At 38.8% G+C, this 26,764-nt stretch overlaps 1 protein-coding gene across 1 annotated transcript in view; it reads right to left on the bottom strand.

Annotated features, from left to right (window-relative positions):
• LOC124723160 (DNA damage-regulated autophagy modulator protein 2-like) overlaps nt 1-26,764 on the bottom strand; it is a 219,123-nt gene that overhangs the window by 76,850 nt on the left and 115,509 nt on the right. Inside the window, exon 2 of the mRNA XM_047248355.1 lies at nt 24,381-24,459. Within this exon, the coding sequence (XP_047104311.1) occupies nt 24,381-24,451 (71 nt within the window). The 5' untranslated portion in view covers nt 24,452-24,459. The remainder of the gene's footprint in view (nt 1-24,380; nt 24,460-26,764) is intronic.

Genomic DNA, 26,764 nt, shown 5'->3' with positions numbered 1-26,764 from the left:
TTTATCAGAAGAATTTCACATTTCTGTGATGTGTTTTTGAAATGTATATATTTCCGTCTTATTAACTGTCTATCTTTCGTTTTTAATTTAAAATAGAAAATAACCCCAAATTTTGTTTGTATTTCTCATTGTAAACTTTTTAATTCACCTGGCCAAAGTGCACAGAACTGACAGCCTATGCCCCACCCATAGAGGGTCAGGAGAATGAAATAACAATAACGAAAAACAAGGAGTAGCATTGGGGAAATGGGTCACTTTCCTAATATTATTACCCATCCCTATCTTCCTCCCAGCAGCTATTCTCTTGTAGATCATCAAGAGGCTAGTCCCCTGCACTTCAGTGATAGTTTGCTGTTCTTTTATTATTACCCTTCCTTCCCACCCCCGATGTCATCCTAGCATCTCCCAACATCCTTGGACACTTCACTCCAGAAGTTCTTGATCTGACTGAAAGTGACCACATACCTGTACTCCTCACTATCTCCTCCTCACAACCTCATCCTTGGCTAGTCTGAGTGGAGCAACTTCTGTTGCTAGACTAATAGCGAAAGTGTCCTTTGTATATCCAGGAGTTATTTCGAAGACTGGCTAGAGCTACTCTCTAGCACCTGATCAAAGGCAACTATCTCTCTGCAACTCCCATGCTTCACAGCCAGAGGAAGAAATTTGAATTTTCCCACTGATTTTTAATTTCCTGCCAATGTTTGAATTTCCCACCAATAGGAGGAAGGCAGTTAGACTGCGCCAGTATTCTGGGTTGGCCACCTTGGATTGTGATGTCATAGTTAGACTGTGCTAGTATTCCAAAGATGATGAAATAAAGAGAGTATACTATATCCTTCCACACCAGCGATACACAAATTGAATTTTTATAAATAATGATTATATTATCATTAATTATTGTTATTATTATTATTGTGTATGAGAATGATGAAATCAAGCAAATTTTACAATGGGATAACACCCAGAATAAAGAAAGTAAACTACCTTACATCATTCCATACCAACAACACAGGACAGCGATTTTTCCCGCCAGTTTCCAAGTGGGGGTGGGGAGAGGGGGTGTGGGGAGGGTAAGTGGAGAAGGACAGGTGAGGGAAGGTGAAAAACACAAGACATCACAATTTCGAGATCCCTGTGGTGGTGGTACTGTCATTTAGGTTAGTTCGGCTGTGTACATGAAGGAGAGCACACATAAGTAAGTTTTCCAACAGGATAACGTCCCAAAAGCCAAAAGTGATAAAATAATGAAAAGAACACCCTATATCCTTCCACATCAACAGCTCATCACAGACTAAGATTTTACCACAATTTTCGAAGTGCGAGATGGGAAGTGAGATGGGATGGGGAGGGGAAGTGGGGGAGAGGAGGTGGAGGAGGGGTAAGAACCCATGATGTAATATGGTGATGTTATCAATGTGACACTGCCACTTCCAAACCAGGGGGCACAGGTTGGGGTAGGTTCTGCAACCATGAATAAGTTTGGCAAGATTGGAAAACAGTGTAGAACGAACTTTGCCCCACTACTTTCAACTTATTCTTATGTATTTTACAAAACATAAATCGCATTTTATTCGTAATGATAATTAGTTGATAATGTAAATTCTGCACTAAAAGTGCAAAGCAATTATTTTTTATGCAAGTACAGTTTACTTGCGCAGATGTAAAAAACTCTCTATAATTATTGTTGGTATTCTGTTCTCAATGGGATGTTGTTCATCATAATCAAAGGCAAGAGTTTCCTGTTATTATTCATAAGTACAAAAGTTGTTTATGAGCAAGAGAAACATGTTTTAATAAGCTCACTGAAGTACTGAAATGATGTTTGATATGTTTTTGTTGTGGCCTTTTTTATGTTACCTTTTTTGATGATATGATAAATCTGTATTTCCACTACAACATCCCTCTCTTTCACGTTACAAATCAAGAATTTTCGAATAAAACCTGAATTAAGAAATGACCATTCCAATGTTACTACATATACTGTTTGTTTTTAAGCAACACCCAGCGGGATATCTATGTAGAACCAAAATTTTCCTTACATTACCTAGCCCTTTACATATACTCACTCATTTTCTGTACATTTCATCAGTTCCAGTTTACACAGGAATCTAGTAAGGCACTGATCTCATACGCAAACAGAGCGATCAAAATGAGATAGCACCGACAGGTATTCAACATGCTTAATGTACAGGTAAGAAGTTTGCTATATTAACTGATGAAGGCTACAAGGAAACCTGTTGTTGTCTATACTCACTTATGGTAGTCTGTAGTAGCCTAAAGTAGATTTACAACTTTATTCCTACTACTCTCTGTTTCCTGTGAACAGAAGTACCTATGTGAAGTGATACATTCGGTACACTATAGCTAACAGGTGATTCTGAATGATATGGCTACTCACCGGTCATCGTTATTCTGCACTGAACTGACGTGTAATTCCCTGCACTATGGGATGTTTATTTGCTGCTGCATTCCACAATAATCCACAGTGACTTCTCTTGTCTGCAGCATTTGATTCTGACAGCGGCTATTTTCCCCGAATCAAGGTACTCGTGATACACACTTGAAACAGGGCTTTGGGAAAAGTGCGATGACTGCACGACTTCAGATGCACACGCTGGAGGCAAAAACTCTGATAATACAATGATGAGCCGAAACATTACGACCACTGCGTATTGCGAGACTGAATGCTGCCAGGAGGCATTGCGGACATGTGATGTGATAAGGAAAGTACATGAATTAGGCAAAAATGCGGAAAAGCACTAAGAAATTCCTGCTTGAACATAACTGCAGATGTTAGTCAAGCATGCAGTTTGTGCTGTTGTATTCGACCACAAACGGCACCTGTGCTATGTCCTCAATACGTTGCAACTGCCAGTAGTTGTGTAGTTGTGAGTACGTTATGTTGGAGCTAAGTAAATTCGACCATGGGGAGATTGTTAACGCTCGTATGGTGGGTGCTTCCGTTACCACTGCAGCCATAGTCTAGGGTGTTTCAAGGAGCACCATATCAAAGACTTATTCACTATACTGGGAAAGTAGAAAAACAGCATCCACTAACTGTAAGTCACAACGATGAAGGTACATGTTGAGTGATTGTATCTGACAGTCACTAAAAGGCATTGTGACGGAAAATAGGATGACAGCTGCAAAACTCACTGCAGAACTAAATGTTAACTCTCAAATCATGTCAGCACCAAAACAACATGAAGGGAGTTCCACAAGCAGGAAAACGCAGAGAAAGTGGAATTCCAAAACCACTCAAAGTTAACATAAGTGGACCACTCCCAAATGCCATCTACTACAAAAAAATAAAGGCATCCAACCGAATCCTGTCAACCCCTTCTCATTAAAACAGTTAAATTATAAATTTAATGCAATATTTAAATGGTTGACAAATGGTTAATTATAAATTATCAACCGAGAAAATAATCTCTCACATGAAAAAATTTAAAAAATATGAACTCTAAAAATATATGCCTAATGAATTTTTAAAAATGTAGCCTCTAAAAATATAAACACTTATTTCATTCTTAAAAAGTGTAATCAATTGTTTATCTTATAAATTAGCTCTACAAATTTAGCATTCAGATATTGACACCCTATGTAAAAATACCTTTTTTATTTTTTTAAATCCAATAAATCATTTAATTTTCATTTTCACTCAAACCTAATAAATTTTTTATCTTATTAAAGACCTGAATCTAGTTTTCAAATATTCACAACATATATAAAAATAAACTTGTTATTTTTTCATTGTTAGAATATAATTAGCTTATAAATTAGAACAAATAAAATATGACTAATGTGTGGCATGAATTTATTGGTAATAAATTAAGAGAGATACAAGTTAATTGTAAGTTTGCAAAAATTATTGAAACCACTTTTAATTATGAAACATTTGACTAGTTTATAACATAATGATGATATAAATTACATTAAAAGCATTTATGGAGATGATGTTTAATACGATTGCATTCATTATAGTTATTAGTAAACAGAGATATATATATATATATATTATGGGAAAAACTGTAAAATTAGACAGTTCTTTTTGTATGACTGTAACTAACATAGCGAATTATCAGTTTTATGAATACTGTAATTATTTGGAAAATTCAAAAACATTACAAAAAAAACTTTTTACCAATAAATGATTTTTAAAAATTTTACATAATTACATTCATGTACATAAATTTGTTTAAAAGTTTCACACTTGATAACAAAATATGTGTGTGTGTGTTTGTGTGTATAAACTATGTGATCAAAAGTATCCAGACACCTAGCTGAAAATGACTTACAAGTTCGTGGCGCCCTCCATTGGTAATGCTGGAATTCAAAATGGTGTTGGCCCACCCTTAGCCTTGATGACAGCTTCCACTCTTGCAGGCATATGTTCAGTCAGGTGCTGGAAAGTTTCTTGGGGAATGATAGCCCATTCTTTACAGAGTGCTGCACTGAGAAGAAGTATCGATGTCAGTTGGTGAGGCCAATCCACTACAGGAATTTTATTGTCATGTAACCACACCGCCACATGCTGAGCATTATGAACAAGTGCTTGATATTGTTGAAAGATGTAATCGCCAAACCCAAATTGCTCTTCAACAGTGGGAAGCAAGAAAGTGCCTAAAACATCAATGTAGGCCTGCCACACAAAACAACAAGGTGTGCAAGTCTCCACGATGAAAAACACTATCACATCATAACACCACTCCCTCCGAATTTTACTGTTGGCACTACACACTCTGGCAGATGATGTTCACTAGGCATTCGCCATACCCACACCCGGCCATCAGATTACCACACTGTGTACCGTGATTTGTCACTCCACACAATGTTTTTCCAGTGTTCAATTATCCATTATTTACGCTTGTTACCCAAAGTGAGGCGTAGTTTTGAATTTACCAGGTTGATGTGTGGCTTATGAGCTCAATCAGAAAATCCAAGTTTTCTTACCTCTCACCTACCTGTTATAGTACTTGCAGCGGATCCTGATGCACTTTGGAATTCCTGTGTGATGGTCTGGATAGGTGTCTGCCTATTACACATTATGACCCTCTTCAACTGTCGGCAGTCTCTGTCAGTCAACAGACGAGGTTGGCCTGTACACTTCTGTGCTGTACACATCCCTTCACGTTTCCACTTCACTATCCCATCGGAAACAATCGACCTAGGGATGTTTATGAGTGTGAAAATGCCGCATACAGACGTATTACACAAGTGACAACCAATCACCTGACCACGTTTGAAGTCCGTGAGTTCCGTGCAATGCCCTATTCTGCTCTCTCACGATTTCTAATGGCAACTGAGGTCGCTGATATGGAATACCTAGCAGTAAGTGGCACCACAATGCAGCTAATATGAAAAACTTATGTATGTATAAAGATAAAATTTTTAATATAGTTTTTAAAATTCTCAAATAACATTCTATATTCTATGCTGAGCATCATAAGTTGAATTCTCTTTTTCATAAAAGTATTATGAACTAATGTCTTATTAGGAATTTAATCAGTAAATGCAACACGTGATTTCATATAGGTAAAAAGATCATATTGCTATGCTTTGAAGTAGCCAGTTTCAACTACTTTTAAAAACAATTATATTTTATGAATTTTTATGTCTTTTAATAACGATGTTACATCTACAATTCCAGCTACTTTTGCACAAATCAACAAAATTTTTTTTTACCTAAATGCAGTTTCAGAATGAAATATGCACTACAATTCAACAATATTCTATAACAGAACTTATTGGTAATAAAACAAAACCAACCAACGAAAGATTTGCTTTGTCACTACTTTCAGAGAATTTAAATAATAATAATAATCTTATTAGAAATTTTGAAGATATTATCTACACAGAAGGAGAACATATTTTATAGAATGTGAAACACATATGAAAAATATACAACTTACTGTAAAAGGAGAAGCTGATACACTTTTCAGAGAGTTACTAGAAATTTTAGAAGAACTTAAAAAAGAGCATTACTATTTATTAGATTTAGACATATGATTTTGCAGGTATTTTTAACAAGGGAGAAATATGTGAATATCCAACGAATAATTATAACTTTCTAATACAAAGAGGATATAAAAAAGAGTGTAATGTAGTACTTAATAACAATAATGTTGTAGGAAAAGACTGTTTAGCTTGGATAAATTCTAATTCTAGAGAAAACTGTACAGCATATTTATTTGCCAAATAACAAGTCGAGGAGTTGACAAACAACTTGGTAATCATATTATACATTTTTCAATTGTTCAGATAAAAGACTGAAGGAAACATTTTCTTCTAATTTAGCTATACAAAACGGAATTAAATGATTAGAACCAACGATCTATAATCATATTAAACGAATTTTAAAAAATAACAAAAATTTGAACCATTAACAGTTCACTTAGAGTTAATAAACAGAATAGTACATATTCTTAAGAAGCTCCTCTATATTCTTTTCCATTAGCTAAATTTGTCAAAAATTAACAGACAAATTACAAAATAGCTCTTGTTTTATTTATAATAGTATATTACAATTTGGTTATTGGGGCAAAAAAAAGATGAAAAAAATTTATATTAGCGCAAATAAAAATTGGAACACATAATAAAGAATAAAGAGAAAAATAATTAAATATGTGTATTTAATTTTGACTATATGACTAGTAATTGTATAGAAATTTTCGAAAGAAACAAATAACATAATTTCTGCAACACAAACATGTTTTATAAAATCTAGGGAAACATATTCTTCTAGATCCATTAGTTTGTTTTATACAATACCAAAAGGTATAAATCCTGAAGATTTACAATTAATGAAAATAAATAATATTATTCCATTTGTGCCTAGATAAAGAATAAATATTACTAACAAGCTTTCTCCATGTCCCATTAAGGAAATTAAACCAATTAATATGGTGTATCTACAACCTACTAAAAAACGAAAACAAGGACTAGGGAGTTTAAGTATAGAACATGGAAAACTTGAATATTTGGATAACATGTCATCGCTAAAGGAAGAACACAAAAGTATTTTGGAGAAGGACAAAAAATAAGAGAAAAAGAAGAGAAATAAATAATTTTTCTCTAATATCCTTGTAATGTGTTTTATTCTTGTAAATAGATCTATAATCCTGGTATTAATGTCTTCCTCCATTTATAGTTACAAAATTCGCTACAGACAAAAATTTTAACTAAAATAAATGGAAATAACTGATTATTCCTAAAGATCTTGCATTTTGGAAAATGATGTAAATTTTTATATAACCAAGCAAAATTACAGAAAAGGAATGGTTTCTGTTACTATTTAGTTAATTACAATATAATGTTGCCTTATTTATTATGTGGAGCATGGAAATTTATTTCGTCTTTTGTATATGTTTGGAGATTGTTATATTTGGGAATATATAGAAAATTTAGTCTGGATTAACAAATAATATCCGAAACTATTGTTAAATTATTGTAAAGAGAGTAATGTACTTATCCAGAAAAATTCGAAACAGTTCAAATAGATATGGATACTTAGATAATAAACACAAGCCTTTCCTTCAATACAATATTGCAGTGCCTGTGTTATTCGGATTATGATCGGAAGTTCCTATTGGACATGCATGCATGAGCTGTAGAATGGAATTACAACAATGAAAATTTGTGCTGGACCAGTACTCGAACCCAAATTACCCATTCATCCAGAGTGCTCGCCTTACCATTTGGCTATCCATGCACATCTCATGGCCATATGTAATCAGCAGTGCGTCTATGACCTGGACTCGTACATCTGTTCTGTATGTTCCAGTAGAGGAATATCTGTGAGTCATGAACGAATAGCCAAATGGTAAGGCGAGTGATCGCGATAAGCGGGAAATCCGAGTTCGAGTCCTGGTCTGGTACAAATCTTTTACATTGTTGTCATTCCATTCTATAGCTGCTGCTAGTCCTTATTCGCAATTGCAAATTCATTTTATATGCAAGCCTCTTCTTGTTCTTATTTGGTGTTGTTTTAATTTTATCTAGCTTCAGCTTACTCTTGTAACTTAAATCTATTTTATAAGAATTTCTTCTTTGAGAAAATAATTGTAAAAGAAACAGTCCTGTATATTATCGAATTTAAAAATTCATATATACTCTCCTCAATAATTTTCTGTGGCAATATTGCCAATAATGAGAGCTAATATTTCTTGTGAATTTTCTAGTCATTTACATTTTTTAATTTTTATATTTCCTACTATTTCTTCCCTTTTCATATTTTCGATTGTTTCTGTACATTCTTCTTTATATAATATATCATTTTTTTCGAAAATAGATAGTGCATTTAAATTAATTATTCTGAGAAATGTGTGTCCATTGAAAGTACATAGAAGAACCATTTGTTTTTATTTCGAAATATGGTTCTTTCGTGCGATAATGAAATATCTCTAATTTCTGTTAAAGACTACCATATGGAACACAAATACGTCTTTCATTTTTAAGAATATTTTTATTTTCCTTAATTTCTGTAAATTTATTTTTATTGGGATATTTGACAATATACACAAGTTTTTACCATTATTTTCACCCTAAACGCCAACATCCTTTTCCAAAAAAACATAAATTTTATAAAGTCCACATGTGAAAATCTATCCATTGTTGTATGAAATATTTATTTATTTCTTCTTCTTTTTGTCTTACTTTTGTCTGTTCTCCAGAATACTTTTGTGTTCTTCCTTTAAAGATGGTATATTATCCAAATATTCTAGTTTTCTGTGTTGTGTACTTAAACACTCTAGTTCTTGTTCTAGTTTTTTAGTAGACTATATACATACCATATTAAATGGTTTAATTTCCTTAATGGGATATGGAGAAAATTTGTTAGTAATATTTATTCTTTTTCTAGGCATGCATTGAATAATACTATTTATTTTCATCAGGTGTAACTCTTCAAGATTTTTATCTTTCGGTATTGTAGAAAACAAGCTAATGGATTTAGAAGTATATGTTTCTCTAGACTTTATAAAACATGTTTGTTTTACAGAAATTATGTTATTTGTTTCTTTGGAAAATTTTTCACATTTAATTGTCATATAGTTAAAACTAAATGCACATAAAACATATTTAACTATTTTTATATTTATTCTTTATTATTTGTTCCAATTTTTATTTGTATTCCTGTAAATTTTTTCATGTTTTTATTGCCCCAAAAACCAAACTGTAATATATTATTATAAATAAGACAAGAACTATTTTGTAATTTATCTGTTAATTTTTGGCACATTTTAGCTAATGGAAAAGAATATAGAGGAGTGTCTTCCAAATATTTACTATTATTTCTTATAAATTTTAAATGATCTGTTAATGGTTCAAATTTTAGTTTTCTTTTCTTTAATATGATTATAAATTGTTGCTTCTAATCATGTAATTCCGTTTTCTATAGGTAATTTAGAAGAAAAAATTTCCTTCAATCTTTTTTCTGGGAAATTAAAAATGTGTAATATGATTAGCAAGTTGTTAATAAAATCCTGGACTTGCTATTTGGCAAATATATATGCTGTACAGTTTTCTATAGAATTAGAACTTATCCAAGTTAAACAGTCTTTTCCTACAAAATTATTGTTATTAAGTATTACATTACATTCTTTTTTTATATACTCATTGCATAAGAAAATTATAATTATTCATTGAATATTCAGATGTTTCTTCCTTGTTAAAAGTATCTGCAAAATCTTATGTCTAAATCTAAGAAATAGTAATGCTCTTTCTTAAGTTCTTCTAAAGTCTCTGGTAACTCTCAGAGAAGTGTATCCAATTTAACATCAGATAATTCTATCTTAAAGGAATAGCAACAGGATTCTTATAGTTTTACTTTATAATTCTTATGTCTGTTAATAGTTTGATTTATAGATTTAATTGTTTGTGTATTGGAATGTAATAAACATGGACTTTTTGCTTTAACTCCATGTCTAGCCAAGTTAAATTTAGACAATCAAGATCTTATGAAGCTGTTGAAACTTCCACAAGCTTCTCTTTTTACAACAAATTTTCTATTTTTCATATGTGTTTCACAATCTAAATATGTTCTCCTTTTGTGTAGATAATATCTCCAAAATTTGTAGTAATATTATTATTACTATTCAAATTTCCTGTACGTAGTGATAACCCAAATGTTTTATTGGCTGGTTTTGTTTTATTGTCGATAAGTTCTGTTATAGAACATTTTTGTAGGTAGTGCATATTTCATTCTGAAACTCGGTTTAAGTTTAAAAAATTTGTACACTTGTGAAAAAGCAGCTGGAATTGAAGATGGAAAATTGTTATTAAAAGACATAAAAATTCATAAAATATGATTATTTTCAAAAGTGGTTGAAACTGGGTACTTGAAAGCATAGCAATGTGATTTTCTTATGTATAGGAATAGTTGAGCTCTAGATTTGGGGACTAATTTATAAAATAAAAAATTTATTAGAGTTTAAAAAAATAAAAAAACGATGTTATATTTATAGAATGTATAATTTTCAACTTTTTATTATGTTTGTATGTATTATGTCTTATTGAAAATTTTTAGTCAACTGATTTTTAGTCATTTTCATATTCAGTTAAATTTATAATTTGACAGATTTTAAGCAAGAGGGTGTTGATAGGATTCGATTGGACTTCCTTTTAGTAGTAGATTATATTTTGGGCTGTCCCACATATGGTAGTATGAGGGGCAGTAGCCCCAGATATTATCTACTCAGGAAGACATGGTGTTGGAGCCATATATTGTTGACTCGTGGGCAATGGGAGAAAGTCATTTGTTCAAATGGGTGGTTTCACGCTTTAAGTCCCAAGAGTCGAACATGACAAGGGTTTGGTAACAGTTTACTCCACCATATCGTCCTATTCTGTTAGCCCCATTGTTATTCTGCAAGGTCACACTACTACCACCAATTATGTGACCATTTCAGCTGATCAAGTCCATCCCATAGTACAATATTTGTTTCCCAGTGGTGATGTGTTACGAGACAATAGGACCCCTGTTCACACAGCCCACATTGTACAAGACCAGTTTCATGTGCACAAGGATCAATTGTCAGATCTCCCCTGATCACCACTGTCACTAGCTCTCAAAATTCGTGACCTTTTGCAGTCTTCATTGGACACATATGTGCATAACTGTTACCCATCTCCATCATCGTTACCTGAATTTGCCACTATTTTGCAGGAATAATGGTATAAGAATTCCTTTCAAACCATACAGGACGTGGAAGCTGCTTTAAATGCCAGCAGCTTCCCTAGATGATAGTTGTTAGTGTGGCAATATGTTGAGTTTTGGTGTTTTCCTAATTTTGTCCACTCCCTGTATTTCAGCGGAGCAGAGGCGAATGGAGAATCGTTCTACCGATGATACAGGCCGTAAATGCGAAAACCCATTGACATTAGTGACTTTGATAGAGGGCAGATGGTTAGTCGTGGCCCCTGGCAATGAGCATAATGGAAACGGTGTACCTAGTCGGCTGTTCGTGAGTTACTGTTGTGGCCATCTATGGAATGTGGTTGAAGGATGGTGAAATCTAGAGTAGGCAACAAGGTTTTGAACGTCTACACCCCATCACAGAATGAGAAGGTCAGATGCTTGCCCACTTTGTAAAGCGAAACTGACGCCGATCTCTGGCAGATCTGATAACAGAATACGATGCTAGTACAGACACAAATGTTTCAGAGTACGCTTGAGCATACATTGTGGAACATGGGGCTCCACAGAAGATAACCCCTAAGGGTTCAATGTTGACCCAACCACATCGTCAAACAGAATAATTGCACTAAGTGTAACCATAAGGAAACTGACTATGGCCACAAATGATAGAATATCATCAAGAGTGGGCATTAGTGTACGAATTTAAATTAACTGTAGCCAACCAAGATCCGTTAAGCTAAAGAGACTGTCTAATATACTTCGAATATGGCTAACGAGTGAGGTAGCACAGCAGTTAGCTCACTGCTGGACTCGGTGGATTATCTCTCTGGCCTTTCAAATTTCGGCTTTTTGTGATTTCCCTAAACTGCTCCAGGGAAACGCTGGAATGGTACCTTTGAATGGGCATGATGTATTTCCTTCCCCATCCTTAACAAAACAGTCTAAACGTGCTCTGTCTCTAATGACCTCCTTGTTGATGGGACTTTAATACTTTGTCTTTCATCCTTTTTTTTCCGAAAATGGTTTTTAGCTGAACGGTAGCAACTAACAGAGTGTGGTTATGGTTGAGTTCCAGTAATTTTATGGATCATTTAATATGACATGAGAACATGAAAATTCACAGTGTGATTACTAATTAAATTAACTGAAGATGATACTTTCAGTTTAACAGTCAAAGCCAGGCAAACTTTAAAGTCCCTATCCCCAGCTGATTATGTTAGATGCGAATTTTCTCTGATGTATACTGGGTAAAGCTTGACTATTAAGTCAGCTACGATAAAAGTGCTTTAATGCCATTAATTTGTTGGTATAATAAGCTCTACTGCAGAAAGATAGTCGACATATAATATGGCAAGAAGCACTGTAACTAATAATAAACAGGCCACATGTTTCAATTTTTAGTAATTCTTAGATATCATGTATGAAGTTATATTCTAAAAAGCACAGTAAGTATAAACTAAGATAATGGCGAAATATAAAAAAGAAATTAAACACTTTTTTCTCAAATCATATTTTTATACCAAATCTCGAAATTCGTCCCTCCAACATCTCTACAAGGTTTACATCATTGAAGAAAAGGCGGTAATGGAGCAAACTGCATATAGAGACTAAGGTTCCATTTTTCTCCTTATGTAAACAACCCAGCAACTTTGTCTATGTCCTTCTATAAACAAACCTTGAACTTGTGCTCTTAAGTTATATTTATGCAAGTGTAATTGATGACCATAATGCCAAGCCAGCAATAAAAAAAGTCTGTCACAAAATTTCGTCTGGCTAGTACATCTGGCAGAAAAAGGACGTTAACGAGTGGCAATTTGGCAACACTGTAACCACATGTATGGCAACTACCTCTGTCAGCAAATATAATCTTGTTGTACAGTTTGTGCAGTGGATAGAGTTTTGGGTTAGCGTGCAGAAGGTCGATTGTTCGATCCTAGATTGACACATATGTTTTTTATTTGGGAAATGTAGTCCAGGTGGTACGGTATCTGGCATCTTAATCGTCAACAGCGAAAAATTTGCACTTACATACTACAATCGTTGAAATGGAATATTGACCAGCTTTGAAACAAACCCTTTCCACGCTGGGGGCATGAATTTATTCGCACCACTCACCTACTAGATGCGAAATCTTTTTTCTTAGTACCCTCCTTCAATGGTCCCATAGATTAGTACCAATTATTATTCTTGGCTCGTTCAGTTCCATTACTTTTAGTTAGGACTAGCAACGTGCTTTGCGAATAATGTCCAAACTCGGTTACAATTGGTATGTGTTATCACCTTGGTCCCACTAATTATGCCCTTGAACATTGAGTCTGGTAGCTGCATGCTGTGTAGTACGTTTCTCAATGCATTATTATTATTATTATCGTATGAGTGGGACTGTGGAAATTTCACGTCTGTTACCATTAGGAAAACAGTGTTATTCAAAACCGAACATTTCACAATTACGGTGTCAGGATGAATCATGCAGAACAATATCTGTCAGAGGGGTAATGCGCGTTAGGTGCAACAGCGCGCAGGACTGACAGAGTGTTTAAACTGTAATCTCTGTCCACCAGACAGATATTAGTTGCGAGCGGAGTAACGCGCCCGTGACAGACTCCAATGTACATACGTACACGTATCGAATTTTCTCGTTGTAAAACTCTAAACCAGTGTGGCAGATGTATGGCATACACAAGCGATTAGTATGTGGATATGCTGCTGGTGCTTGGTGCATCTGATAACTGGGCTGGTGTTGCTTCTTGTGAACATGCTACCACATATCCTCGTCGACGCCATCCAGATAAAAATGAGTTTCGTCGTCTGGAGCTGCGCCTTCGGGAGTCAGGTTCTGTCCTTCCACCATCGCGCGACAGAGGTCATCCACCACGGACTCGCCCTACCCCAGCTACTGAGGAAGCTATTCTGGAAGTCATACACCAAGAACCTCAGCGAAGTACACGTAGCGTAACAAGACAGCTGCGTGTCTCGCATCTCATGGTCATTAACGTGCTGCACGAGCATGGGCTGCACCCCTATCGTTATGCTTTCACGCAATACCTGCATCCTGCAGATCGCCATCAGCGGATGGAATTCTGTGAATGGTTCCAAAATCAGCAGGGAGCCAATGAAAACTTTGTGAACGCTGTAATATGGTCAGATGAAGCAGTATTCACTCGTGAGGGTGTCTTCAATATGTACAATACCCACCATAGGTGTGAGGTTAACCTGCATGTCACCCGTGACGTGGATTTCAAGTTTGCTTTGGTATGAAGGCCTTGGCCGGAATATTGGGCAACAAGTATTGGGCCCCTACATGTTGCCTGACTGGTTGACTGCACGAAGGTATCATACATTCCTCTCAAATTATCTTCCTGATGCGCTGGAAGATGTTCCACTACATATTCGGCAGAGGATATGGTTCCAACATGATGGCGCACCTCCACACTTTGGAATTAATGTGCAACAATATTTGGACAGAACATCTCCAGGGAGAAGGCTTGGACGTGGAAGTCCAGTTGTATGGCCACTGGGTTCACCTGACCTAAATCCCCTGGATTTCTTCCTGTGGGGACACCTGAAGGAGAACGTGTACTCTACTCCACCAACGAAGGTGGAAGAATTGGTAGTGTGTGTTCATGCTGCTCTTGTTATTGTGGACGCAGCTTTACAGTCAAGGGTCAAGAGCTGTATGATCCGGTGGGTTGTGCAATGTTTGGACGTGCGGGGAGATCACTTTGCGCTGCTATTGTTCTAAGGACAATGAATTCTATGGTGAGGGTCTTGCGGTCATTAATATGGACATTATTATCGTTAGTGGTTGCTAATGTGCGACATCTGAGCGCTCATATTACATGTAGCATAAATGACAAGTAGATGTTGTGTTATTGCACTACTGAAACTGAAATTGTTTGTGTAGTTATTCTACCCTAGGACAGGTCATTTGTTTCAACTGTCTGTTTTGTATTTGTCTAACCACGTATTTGTTATGTTCAGCGTTACACAATTTTGTAAATTTAGGATACATGTGACCTAAGAAACGGCGTATATTACAGTACGAAATGTCAGAATGAAATTAGCAATTAAAAAAATGAGTCCCAACCCGGGATTGAACCCTCGAGCTGCTGCATGCTAACTCAAAAGTCTCTCTACTGCACTAGCTGTCCAGCACGACTAATATGTGCTGACAAAGGTAGTTGCCATACATGTGGTTACAGTGTTGCCAGTTTGCCACACTTTAACGTCCTTTTTCTGCCGGATGTACTCGCCAGACGAACTTTTGTGAGAGACATTTTTTTACCGCTGGCGAGTGCACGAATTTCGCTTCACCCTATAAATACGAGGTGCGACAATAAAGTAATGAGACTGATGTCAAAAAAATGTTGCTTACCGTTTTAGTCAAGTTTAGTATTGTTTCCTTCAAAGTAGTTCCCTTCTAATTGCACACACTTTTTCCAGCACTTCTGTCATTGATGGTAACATTTCTTGAGCTCATCTTCTGTAATATCCTCCAAGACCCTCGTCACAGCTTATTGGACATCTTGTGTTGTTTGAAAATGGTCTTCCTTGACCACCGTTTTGACTCTTGGAAATAGAAAAAAGTCGCATGGAGCGATATCTGGTGAATAACGTGGCTGTGGTAGTACTGAAATTTGTGTTGAGGTTAAAAATTGCTGTACTGACAGAGCGGTATGGGAAGGCGCATTATCGTGATGCAGAATCCAATTATCAGCAATGTTGGCACGGATACGAAGAACTATTTTACGAAGTCTTTCTAAAATTTCTTTGTAGTAATATTGGTTAACTGTTTGTCCAGGAGGAACCCACTCTTTATGAACAATTCCCTTGGAATCAAAGAAGCACACAATTATGCATGGTCGTCCACTGCGGTCTTCATCTTTAACATTCATTCTGCCTTCATTAAACATTTTATGCCTACGAAAAACTTAAGCTCTCGACACAACCTCCTCTCCAAAAGCCTTCTGAAGCTTACTGTAAGTTGTCGTCGCGATTTCACCCAATTTAACGCAAAAAGAAATGGCATACTGTTGCGCAATATATAAGGTTCCATTTCCATGACGAGAGACACAAACACGTGTTAACTTATTACAGCACAACTCACGACTCAGCAGTTGCATCGATGTGCCGCTTGGACTAGAAGCAACTTATAGACCAAGGTCAAATAAATTGTGCTTACGCAACTCTTCAGGGTTGCCACATCTTGCAAAGAAAATCAGTCTCATTACTTTATTGTCGCACCTCGTATAACAGCTACCGTTAAATGGTGCACCTGGTCTCGTAAGCATTAGCGCTGAAATGAATAAGAATGTAGGTGGAAAAACTATGTACTTAACAAATAATTATTTCTTTCTTTTTCCTTACAGGCATGGCAAGCTCATCACAGCAGCAGCTGTCTGACATGCAAACAACTTAACACCTTAAACAACAGCACCTGTAAACGTGTCAGCATGGGAATGATGTCAGATCATGAGTTCTATCTGGTGGTGGTATTCAATACAGTGACCAACGTAATATTATACCTGGATGAGTGGGTTCAGCTATGTGGTGCTTCAATGCAGATTTCTACTTTATTGCTCAGAATGCACAATCACTCTCAGTGATACTGGGCGATCACATAAGTACTGCAGGAGACTTTCTGTGAATAGTTAAACTATTTAATAATAGAAAGTGCACTCATCTCCATGGGGACATTTTTAAAATCTAATATTTGCCGGTCATGGAGTCCAGCATGGTCTAGACTGCTGACTAAGCTGGTAACCATATGTCTACAGTTTCTTCGACAGAATGCAGAGCAGTCTGCTAGACATGGCACACAAAACTCTTCACCCATCAGAAGAAACCATAGCTCAACTTAACAACTCATGTTGTGCATTTATGAAAGTAGAAATGTATGAGCCAGGAGTGGTAGATGCAGGCACAGAGCGACAGTCTTACTTAAACACAGTCGTAACCATGACTGAGTGGATGAAACACCACAAAGGACTTGTACTAAGTAACTTACTGGTCTTGCAGAGGTACTGGAAACCAGGAGAAGAAGAAGAATGGCTTGCTCCTTCCCAGTAATATTTATGTGCTGTAATTACTGAACCATCCAACTGCAGGAAGAGTCAGTAGTCTAGTTCATGCTTTACTGCATGATTGGCAAATATCAGACTTTTAACCATGTGCTCCTGTAGATGAGTGCACTTTCTATTGTTAAATACACTCCTGGAAATGGAAAAAAGAACACATTGACACCGGTGTGTCAGACCCACCATACTTGCTCCGGACACTGCGAGAGGACTGTACAAGCAATGATCACACGCACGGCACAGCGGACACACCAGGAACCGCGGTGTTGGCCGTCGAATGGCGCTAGCTGCGCAGCATTTGTGCACCGCCGCCGTCAGTGTCAGCCAGTTTGCCGTGGCATACGGAGCTCCATCGCAGTCTTTAACACTGGTAGCATGCCGCGACAGCGTGGACGTGAACCGTATGTGCAGTTGACGGACTTTGAGCGAGGGCGTATAGTGGGCATGCGGGAGGCCGGGTGGACGTACCGCCGAATTGCTCAACACGTGGGGCGTGAGGTCTCCACAGTACATCGATGTTGTCGCCAGTGGTCGGCGGAAGGTGCACGTGCCCGTCGACCTGGGACCGGACCGCAGCGACGCACGGATGCACGCCAAGACCGTAGGATCCTACGCAGTGCCGTAGGGGACCGCACCGCCACTTCCCAGCAAATTAGGGACACTGTTGCTCCTGGGGTATCGGCGAGGACCATTCGCAACCGTCTCCATGAAGCTGGGCTACGGTCCCGCACACCGTTAGGCCGTCTTCCGCTCACGCCCCAACATCGCGCAGCCCGCCTCCAGTGGTGTCGCGACAGGCGTGAATGGAGGGACGAATGGAGACGTGTCGTCTTCAGCGATGAGAGTCGCTTCTGCCTTGGTGCCAATGATGGTCGTATGCGTGTTTGGCGCCGTGCAGGTGAGCGCCACAATCAGGACTGCATACGACCGAGGCACACAGGGCCAACACCCGGCATCATGGTGTGGGGAGCGATCTCCTACACTGGCCGTACACCACTGGTGATCGTCGAGGGGACACTGAATAGTGCACGGTACATCCAAACCGTCATCGAACCCATCGTTCTACCATTCCTAGACCGGCAAGGGAACTTGCTGTTCCAACAGGACAATGCACGTCCGCATGTATCCCGTGCCACCCAACGTGCTCTAGAAGGTGTAAGTCAACTACCCTGGCCACCAAGATCTCCGGATCTGTCCCCCATTGAGCATGTTTGGGACTGGATGAAGCGTCGTCTCACGCGGTCTGCACGTCCAGCACGAACGCTGGTCCAACTGAGGCGCCAGGTGGAAATGGCATGGCAAGCCGTTCCACAGGACTACATCCAGCATCTCTACGATCGTCTCCATGGGAGAATAGCAGCCTGCATTGCTGCGAAAGGTGGATATACACTGTACTAGTGCCGACATTGTGCATGCTCAGTTGCCTGTGTCTATGTGCCTGTGGTTCTGTCAGTGTGATCATGTGATGTATCTGACCCCAGGAATGTGTCAATAAAGTTTCCCCTTCCTGGGACAATGAATTCACGGTGTTCTTATTTCAATTTCCAGGAGTGTAGTTTAACTATTCACAGGAAGTGTCCTGCAGAGATTGTATGCTCACCCAGTATCACTGAGAGGTGTGAGCGTTTTGTGGAATAAAGCAGAAATCTTATTGCGTCACTGTTAACACATCCCAAGGGGGTCTGTTCCGAGTACGTATATATATATATATTCTCTCAAAAACACTATATCAACCAAAATATTTTAAAGCTAATAGAAATGTTTACCTAAACAATGATTTCCTCGCGAATGGAACAAGGATGACAGTTAAATGTCAGATGTACTCTCCACCAAATACCATCATGTGTTACACATCTAATTTTCTGTTTAGGTAGTACAATCATCTCGGAAAGTTGGTGCATTTCCTCCATGCAATCCCATTTAAGTTCCTACAAAACATGTTTGGGTCGCTTGTCATAATACACTACTATGATTATAAATCTCTGATCACTACGATAGTGTTAGTATTTTGAATCATAAACAACCGATAGCCAGTCACCCTATCAGAGGTGCCTGATCTTGGTGGTCGCGGAATGGGAGCTACTATCGAGTGTGAACGAACTTTTATAATATACAAATATAGCGGTTCTTCATTGTCATTGAGAAGTCATAACTGCCTGCCAATTTCGCAGTTGTGGATGGAGTTTATCACTATAGAGAAATAATGATGTATTGGTACATTGTTGGACAACTGCCAACGGTGATGATGAGGATGATGTTTGGTTTGTGGGGCGCTCAACTGCGCTGTCATCCACTCTGTACACAGTCCAGTCCAGCCACTTTCATGAATGATTATGGAATGATGAGGACAATACAAACACCCAGTTCGAGGGCAGTTAAAATGCCCAACCAGGCCGGGTTCAAATGGTCCAAATGGCTCTGAGCACTATGGGACTTAACTTCTGTGGTCATCAGTCCCCTAGAACTTAGAACTACTTAAACCTAACTAACCTAAGGACATCACACACATCCATGCCCGAGGCAGGATTCGAACCTGCGACCGTAGCAGTCGCGCGGTTCCGGACTGAGCGCCTTAACCGCGAGACCACCGCGGCCGGCAACCAACCAGGCCGGGAATCGAACACAACTGCCAAATTGTGATGTAACAATTGCAGAAAAAGAAATGCTGGTGACAAGCAGTTGCATTTCGAAATCAGGAGGAGAGCTGCGTACGCTTCATATCACGAAAACTATAGACTTAATGGAACATTTGTTAATGACATTTATATAGTGTAAGACAGTACCATGCAGCAATACTCTGACTTATTTCCTATACAGTCCGCTAATGACTAGAGCAAGTTCGGCCACAATGGGTCACACTGCATGTGAGCTGGATGTGCAGGCCACGTGTGGGCCGAAGCTTGGCCTATCTCTGCCTTGCTCGGTCCTTCTCGGAAGAACTCCGTGCAGCACAACGTTTCATTTAAAAATGTGGTGTGGCGTTTTCCAGTCGGCACAGCTTTCTTTAGTTCGGCAGAACCGTTGTTCAGCGCTGTTCACCCTTTGCTATTTGTTCATGGTGTGAAGGACATTCACAGATCCAGTTGCTGTTTGGACAAAAAGAGGCAAGCTAGGAATCTATCGTCATAAGCCATTAAAAATGAATGGAAATGACAGAAGAGAGGCATAAGAATTATCAATATCCATTATGCAGTTGCATAATCAATAGGTACTGCATATTTGTTATGAGACAGCGTTACAATACCAAGCAGAAAGAATTTAGAGATTTAGTTGCCAATGATAGAGAAAAACATTACAACGTTCGACAGACAGGAATCATTGTTCTGTTCATCAAAGAGCACTTTGTGCTAGATTGGCAGGCATGGAGGAATTGGAGAAACTAGTGGTACGAATAGGAAAATATGTGAAGTCAAATGCATCATTTCACTTTCAATTATAACAGTTCTTTGTGAAACTAAGCGAAGAGTGTGGAGACTATGTACAGGGTTTTCATTTTAACTAGAGAAATTGAAATATTTCCAAAACTAAACACTGCAATAAAAAATGAGGTTCTCCATTGAAAGTTCCAAAGATGCCCCCGCCACTCACGCATGATGTGGGATGGGGGTCGAGTGTGGTATCATTGGATGCCCCCTCCAACACAAACAAACTAGAATTATAACTTTTCTTGATTGGAAGTGTAGTTTTCGAGATATTTCAGTGTCTTCATTTAAAATCAACGCCCTGTTTATTGCTACATAGTACGTTGGTTACGCCAAGGGGCATGCTTGTAACGATTTGTCGATTTGAAACCCTTTGTTTTTGAATATACGAAGGAAAAAGAAGTGCAGGAACGAAAATTAGAAAATATGGAATGTATCGCAGACCTTGCATTTTAATTGGACTTGACTGCACACTACCCACAGTAAGCCATTACAAGGTGAGAAACAACGTATTTCTGATTTGATATGGATACATTTAAAAAGAAAATCGCATTGTAGAAGAGGCAGATTCTAACAAACACAGCCCATTTCTCTAAACTTTCCTGGACTAAAGAAAACGAGGTTTGAAGAGTTCATTCATTGTGGCCTTGAAAACTTTACAAGGATAATTTTCTAAATATTTTGAAGACAATATGCTTGTTTTCAGGCTGCTTTCAAGATCTTTTGCCGTTTCAGTTGAAAGTATTCCTGTGCATGTACGGATGTAACTGATTGATCAGCACTGTAACCCCGTTTTAAAGAAAATCCTTTTATGTTAAAACCATCTAGGACGACCACATTCTTTTCCTCAGGTAGAGTTCCGTATCTCTATAATGGGGTTGCAAAAGTGCTACAATATTTCGATCAACATATGTGTGTGAAAAACTTTTTTTATTATGAAACTAAATAAATAACGATTATATGGCAAACTAAGTGTGATAATGCATGAAACAGTCTGCATCTGTCTGTAGGCCGACAATTTGTACCATAGAAAAGTTCTGCACGATCGTGTCACATTAATGTGATTACCACTTACGTTCGATGTCAATTTGCAATAATTACTCGCAGAAGGCAGGTGCCATCACTAACCGTGGAGGACATATAAAGTGTGTCGGAGTGGTGTGTAATAATACTGTGTAGACGTTGTCGTAATGCAAAAACGGAGCGATTTGTCTTATGCCCAAAAGGGCATGATCACTGGCTTTTGGGCAAAGGGTAGAATCATTTCCAAAAAAAGTTTGTAAACCGTTTTCGTGCAGCAGTGGTTAATGTATACCGTGCATGGTAAAATGACACAGTACCAAACCTGCGTCGAGGCAACTGTTGCCCACCATACGCCATGGATGACAGGGGTGGATGACGGCAGCAGAGATGAGTTCTGGCTAATAGACATGCAATTGTTGAGAAGCTGACCGGCCAGATAAACCAAGGGGCTACCAACAGTGTCTCCTCAACGACCATTAGCTGCATGTTACTGCATACGGGCCTCTGTAGCATGTCCTTGGTTCATGCACTCATGCTGCCTGCTGTTCATCTGCGAGGAAGGCTGGAATATGCACGCCAATATCGCAACTGTGCGTCTAGCGAGAGAAGCTAGGTGACCTTTTTAGATGAATCACATTTTATGGTCCACTGGACAGATGCCTATTGACATATATGGCGTGAAACGCCTAAAAAGCAAACACCCTGCAGCAATCGAGTGAGTTTTATGGTCTGGTGAATGTTTACGTGGCATTCCCTGGGTGATGTCATAATTCTGGTAGACATTCAACACAAATATGCATCTATCCTTGACGGACCATATTCTCGCCTACATGCATTTTGGTTTTCCTTGGCATGATGGCATCTACCACCAGGACAATGCAATGTGTCATACAGCTTGAAATTTACATGCGTGGCCATCTTGGGTCATAAATTATGGCCATTAAGATTAGACTAAAATAATCTGGTCATAAATTAGACTTATGTAAACATAACTTAATAGCATATATACCTGGTTCGCTAACATTGGGGTCATAAATTACGCTTGCATATATATAACTCAAGAGCACAAGTGAGCAGTTTCCTTACATAAGGACACTAGGCCAAGTGGCCCATTTGTTTACATAGGGAGAACTATGAGCCCTTTGTCTCCATGAGTAGTTTGCTCCACAACTAACGGCTGGCACACCTCAAAAATTATTCAAACAAAACCGCATTAGTCACATCCAACACGCTCGTTTCTGGACAAACATCTGTGCACTCATCGAGGCTGTTGTTTTCAACCACAACTTCATAATGTTGCTTGTCCAGATTGTGGCTATCTAGAAAATTTTGCTTGATTCCATGTCCCCTATCCTTGTCTGACATTATTATCAGGCTGTTGCTAACCACATTATAGAGTGTTCCATGTATGGGGCACCCACGGTCTGGGCACGATCGAACACACTGCTATCGCATGTCTTGTCCAGCCTACGGCTAGTCCAAGGTCTGAGACCATCCCATTCAGCTGTTCCAGTGCAACAGTAGCGCTCCTCTCCAAAGTAGCAACCATCAGAAGCTCAAAAATGTAAGATTCCATTTATTTCACGAGTACATTTCAGTAAGATGCTGACAACTTCTTGAAGCCAAAAGAGGGAAGGAACAATAAGAACGAAATTCAGCGATCTAGATATTAAATTAACGTCAGCAACATTTTATTCACACACAGTGTACTACAATAAAATTCGTATATCATTGGAAATCAAACACCATTGTTGGTGGTGGCAATTTGGAACAGTTATAGTGAGTCACAGGTATATGTTGCACATAATATGAGCTTGTATTATTTAATATGTAAAAGTAAATAATAATCCATTTTCGTAGCAGCCAGCTGTAATTTTGTTATGAGAAATAAAAGATGTTGTGTGCGCGCAGTCGTTCTGCCCCGCCGCTCACCACGCCACGGCTTCGTTTAATGAATATTGTCGGAAATACCCCGGATTTTTGTCTTTTCATAAAAAACTTTGAAATATTGTCGTTGTAAAGATGTAAAAGCATTTGAAATTTTACACCTCTACATGCAGTTAAAAACAAATACACAATGAAGAACCTGCATAATTGTTTAAGCATTAGCTTTTTACAAGTCAAAAACAACCATTACACAAATTTTAAGTATGTTAGATTTTTCTCAATTCTTGAGAATTAGCAAAAATTTTACTTTCTGTGTGATGTGTAAGCGATGTCTTATTATTTTTTTTTTTCCGTCATAACAGCCTCAGAAAGGGGTTACAGGACACTGATGTATCAAATTAAGGTAGCACTCTCCTACCACAGTCACAACAAAATATCTCAGAAACGCTATACATCTCACGGAAAGATCATAAATTTAATTTAAAACAGCAGTTAATCTAAAACCGTAAACAATTTGTAAATGAATTTACGGATTATTAAATAATTCGGCTCGTAGATAATGATATAGGTACGTCCAAACACGTTTGAAGTATAAACTAGAGTATTAATAATTGGTTTTTCAAAGATGGACCGTCAATAAAATGTACTGATTACCGGAATGTCTCGTGGAAAGTTCGACAGACGTTCGTTTGAAAGGTTTCTTTCTGCTTCAAAACTTCCTAGCCACACTTTTAGACTATGGTACCTTCTGTAAACTAGACACACAAGTATTGTTAAAGCTAGAAATTTAATACTGTCATTAATAATATGTTTTTATAGAGTGGAGCTTACGTTATCAGGAAGGTTGCCAGCAGTAGCAGGCACAGAACCACAGGAAGAAATTGAAGATGGCGGTACGTCATCTCCAGAACTGAAAGATGAAAGGTATGTCAGTCAAGTGGATTCTGAAATCGATAGATTTTTTAAATATTGCACACAACATATAAAAATAAGCTTGTATAAGCATTGTAAAATGAAAGACATTTTATTCAATGAAAAAGAGTTTCAGTACCTACTGCAATGGAATCTGTAAGTATAGCTAACGTGCAGCGCACATTCCTAGAGTTCAGCTTAAGAGTTTCAGAGATTTCAGGGGGAATTTCAAGCTCTATTGTGGATATGGATCTGAGCCTCACACCCTCATTCCTCTCAAGTACTAACAGCAGTAAATGATTCAGCAACTGATGCAATGCTCGGTGTAGACATTATTTTTTCATGACACTTCTCCGCTATTGTCACCAGTTAAGAAATTTTAATTCAGAGTATTTTAAGCACTGTTGACCTCCTCTGTAGAGTCTGGGTTGGTCTAGCGCTTCTAGGCGCTCAGTCCGGAACCGCGCGACCGCTACGGTCGCAGGTTCGAATCCTGCTTCGGGCATGGATGTGTGTGATGTCCTTAGGTTAGTTAGGTTTAAGTAGTTCTAAGTTCTCGGGGACTGATGACCACAGATGTTAAGTCCCATGGTGCTGAGAGCCATTTGAACCATTTAGTGTCTGGCTGACAGCTGAGGACTCAAACTGCTAGAAGCCATGCGACCCTGAAGACTTGGAAGGTCATTTATCTGCTGTGTGGTAACCTTCTTTACCCGTTATTACAGCAGTCAACGGCCCAGAAAGGAGTTCAACATTCATCAACAAAAATATTTCATCACTTGACCAAGAACATAAAACGTCAGACGGGTATTAATACAAGTTTTAAATCTAATCTAGCATACTTTCTTCTCGAGAAATTCTTTTATTCCATTGACGAATTTTCATTTTAAAACTGGTAGCCCGTATAAAAAAATCAAGTGTAGCTGCATTGAACTGAACTGAACTGGACTGAAAATTAGTATGTTCATTGTTATTCAAACTATTCCTGGATACATGTTCTGTAAACTTACTCGTCCTACACCATAAAAAAAAGAAATTATTTGTGGAACACTTGACTAAATAGAAGAGAACAATAACTGGTAAGAAGTCGTCCACTGCCTTGCAAAGGGACAATTCAAGCGGTCGTCATAATCTGTTACAGGAAAGCACGGGAGCCCTACATTGAGGTGACGAAAGTCATATTATGTACATATAGAGATGGCGGTAGTATCGTCTACACAAGGTATAATAGGACGTTGCAACGGCGGGGCTATTATTTATCCTCAGACGATACATGTGAAAAGGCTTCCTACATACACTCCTGGAAATTGAAATAAGAACACCGTGAATTCATTGTCCCAGGAAGGGGAAACTTTATTGACACATTCCTGGGGTCAGATACATCACATGATCACACTGACAGAACCACAGGCACATAGACACAGGCAACTGAGCATGCACAATGTCGGCACTAGTACAGTGTATATCCACCTTTCGCAGCAATGCAGGCTGCTATTCTCCCATGGAGACGATCGTAGAGATGCTGGATGTAGTCCTGTGGAACGGCTTGCCATGCCATTTCCACCTGGCGCCTCAGTTGGACCAGCGTTCGTGCTGGACGTGCAGACCGCGTGAGACGACGCTTCATCCAGTCCCAAACATGCTCAATGGGGGACAGATCCGGAGATCTTGGTGGCCAGGGTAGTTGACTTACACCTTCTAGAGCACGTTGGGTGGCACGGGATACATGCGGACGTGCATTGTCCTGTTGGAACAGCAAGTTCCCTTGCCGGTCTAGGAATGGTAGAACGATGGGTTCGATGACGGTTTGGATGTACCGTGCACTATTCAGTGTCCCCTCGACGATCACCAGTGGTGTACGGCCAGTGTAGGAGATCGCTCCCCACACCATGATGCCGGGTGTTGGCCCTGTGTGCCTCGGTCGTATGCAGTCCTGATTGTGGCGCTCACCTGCACGGCGCCAAACACGCATACGACCATCATTGGCACCAAGGCAGAAGCGACTCTCATCGCTGAAGACGACACGTCTCCATTCGTCCCTCCATTCACGCCTGTCGCGACACCACTGGAGGCGGGCTGCACGATGTTGGGGCGTGAGCGGAAGACGGCCTAACGGTGTGCGGGACCGTAGCCCAGCTTCATGGAGACGGTTGCGAATGGTCCTCGCCGATACCCCAGGAGCAACAGTGTCCCTAATTTGCTGGGAAGTGGCGGTGCGGTCCCCTACGGCACTGCGTAGGATCCTACGGTCTTGGCGTGCATCCGTGCGTCGCTGCGGTCCGGTCCCAGGTCGACGGGCACGT

Source organism: Schistocerca piceifrons, chromosome X (genome assembly GCF_021461385.2).
Source record: "Schistocerca piceifrons isolate TAMUIC-IGC-003096 chromosome X, iqSchPice1.1, whole genome shotgun sequence".
In the NCBI taxonomy this organism is placed as follows: domain Eukaryota; kingdom Metazoa; phylum Arthropoda; class Insecta; order Orthoptera; family Acrididae; genus Schistocerca; species Schistocerca piceifrons.
This window is presented reverse-complemented; position numbering and strand designations above follow the sequence as displayed.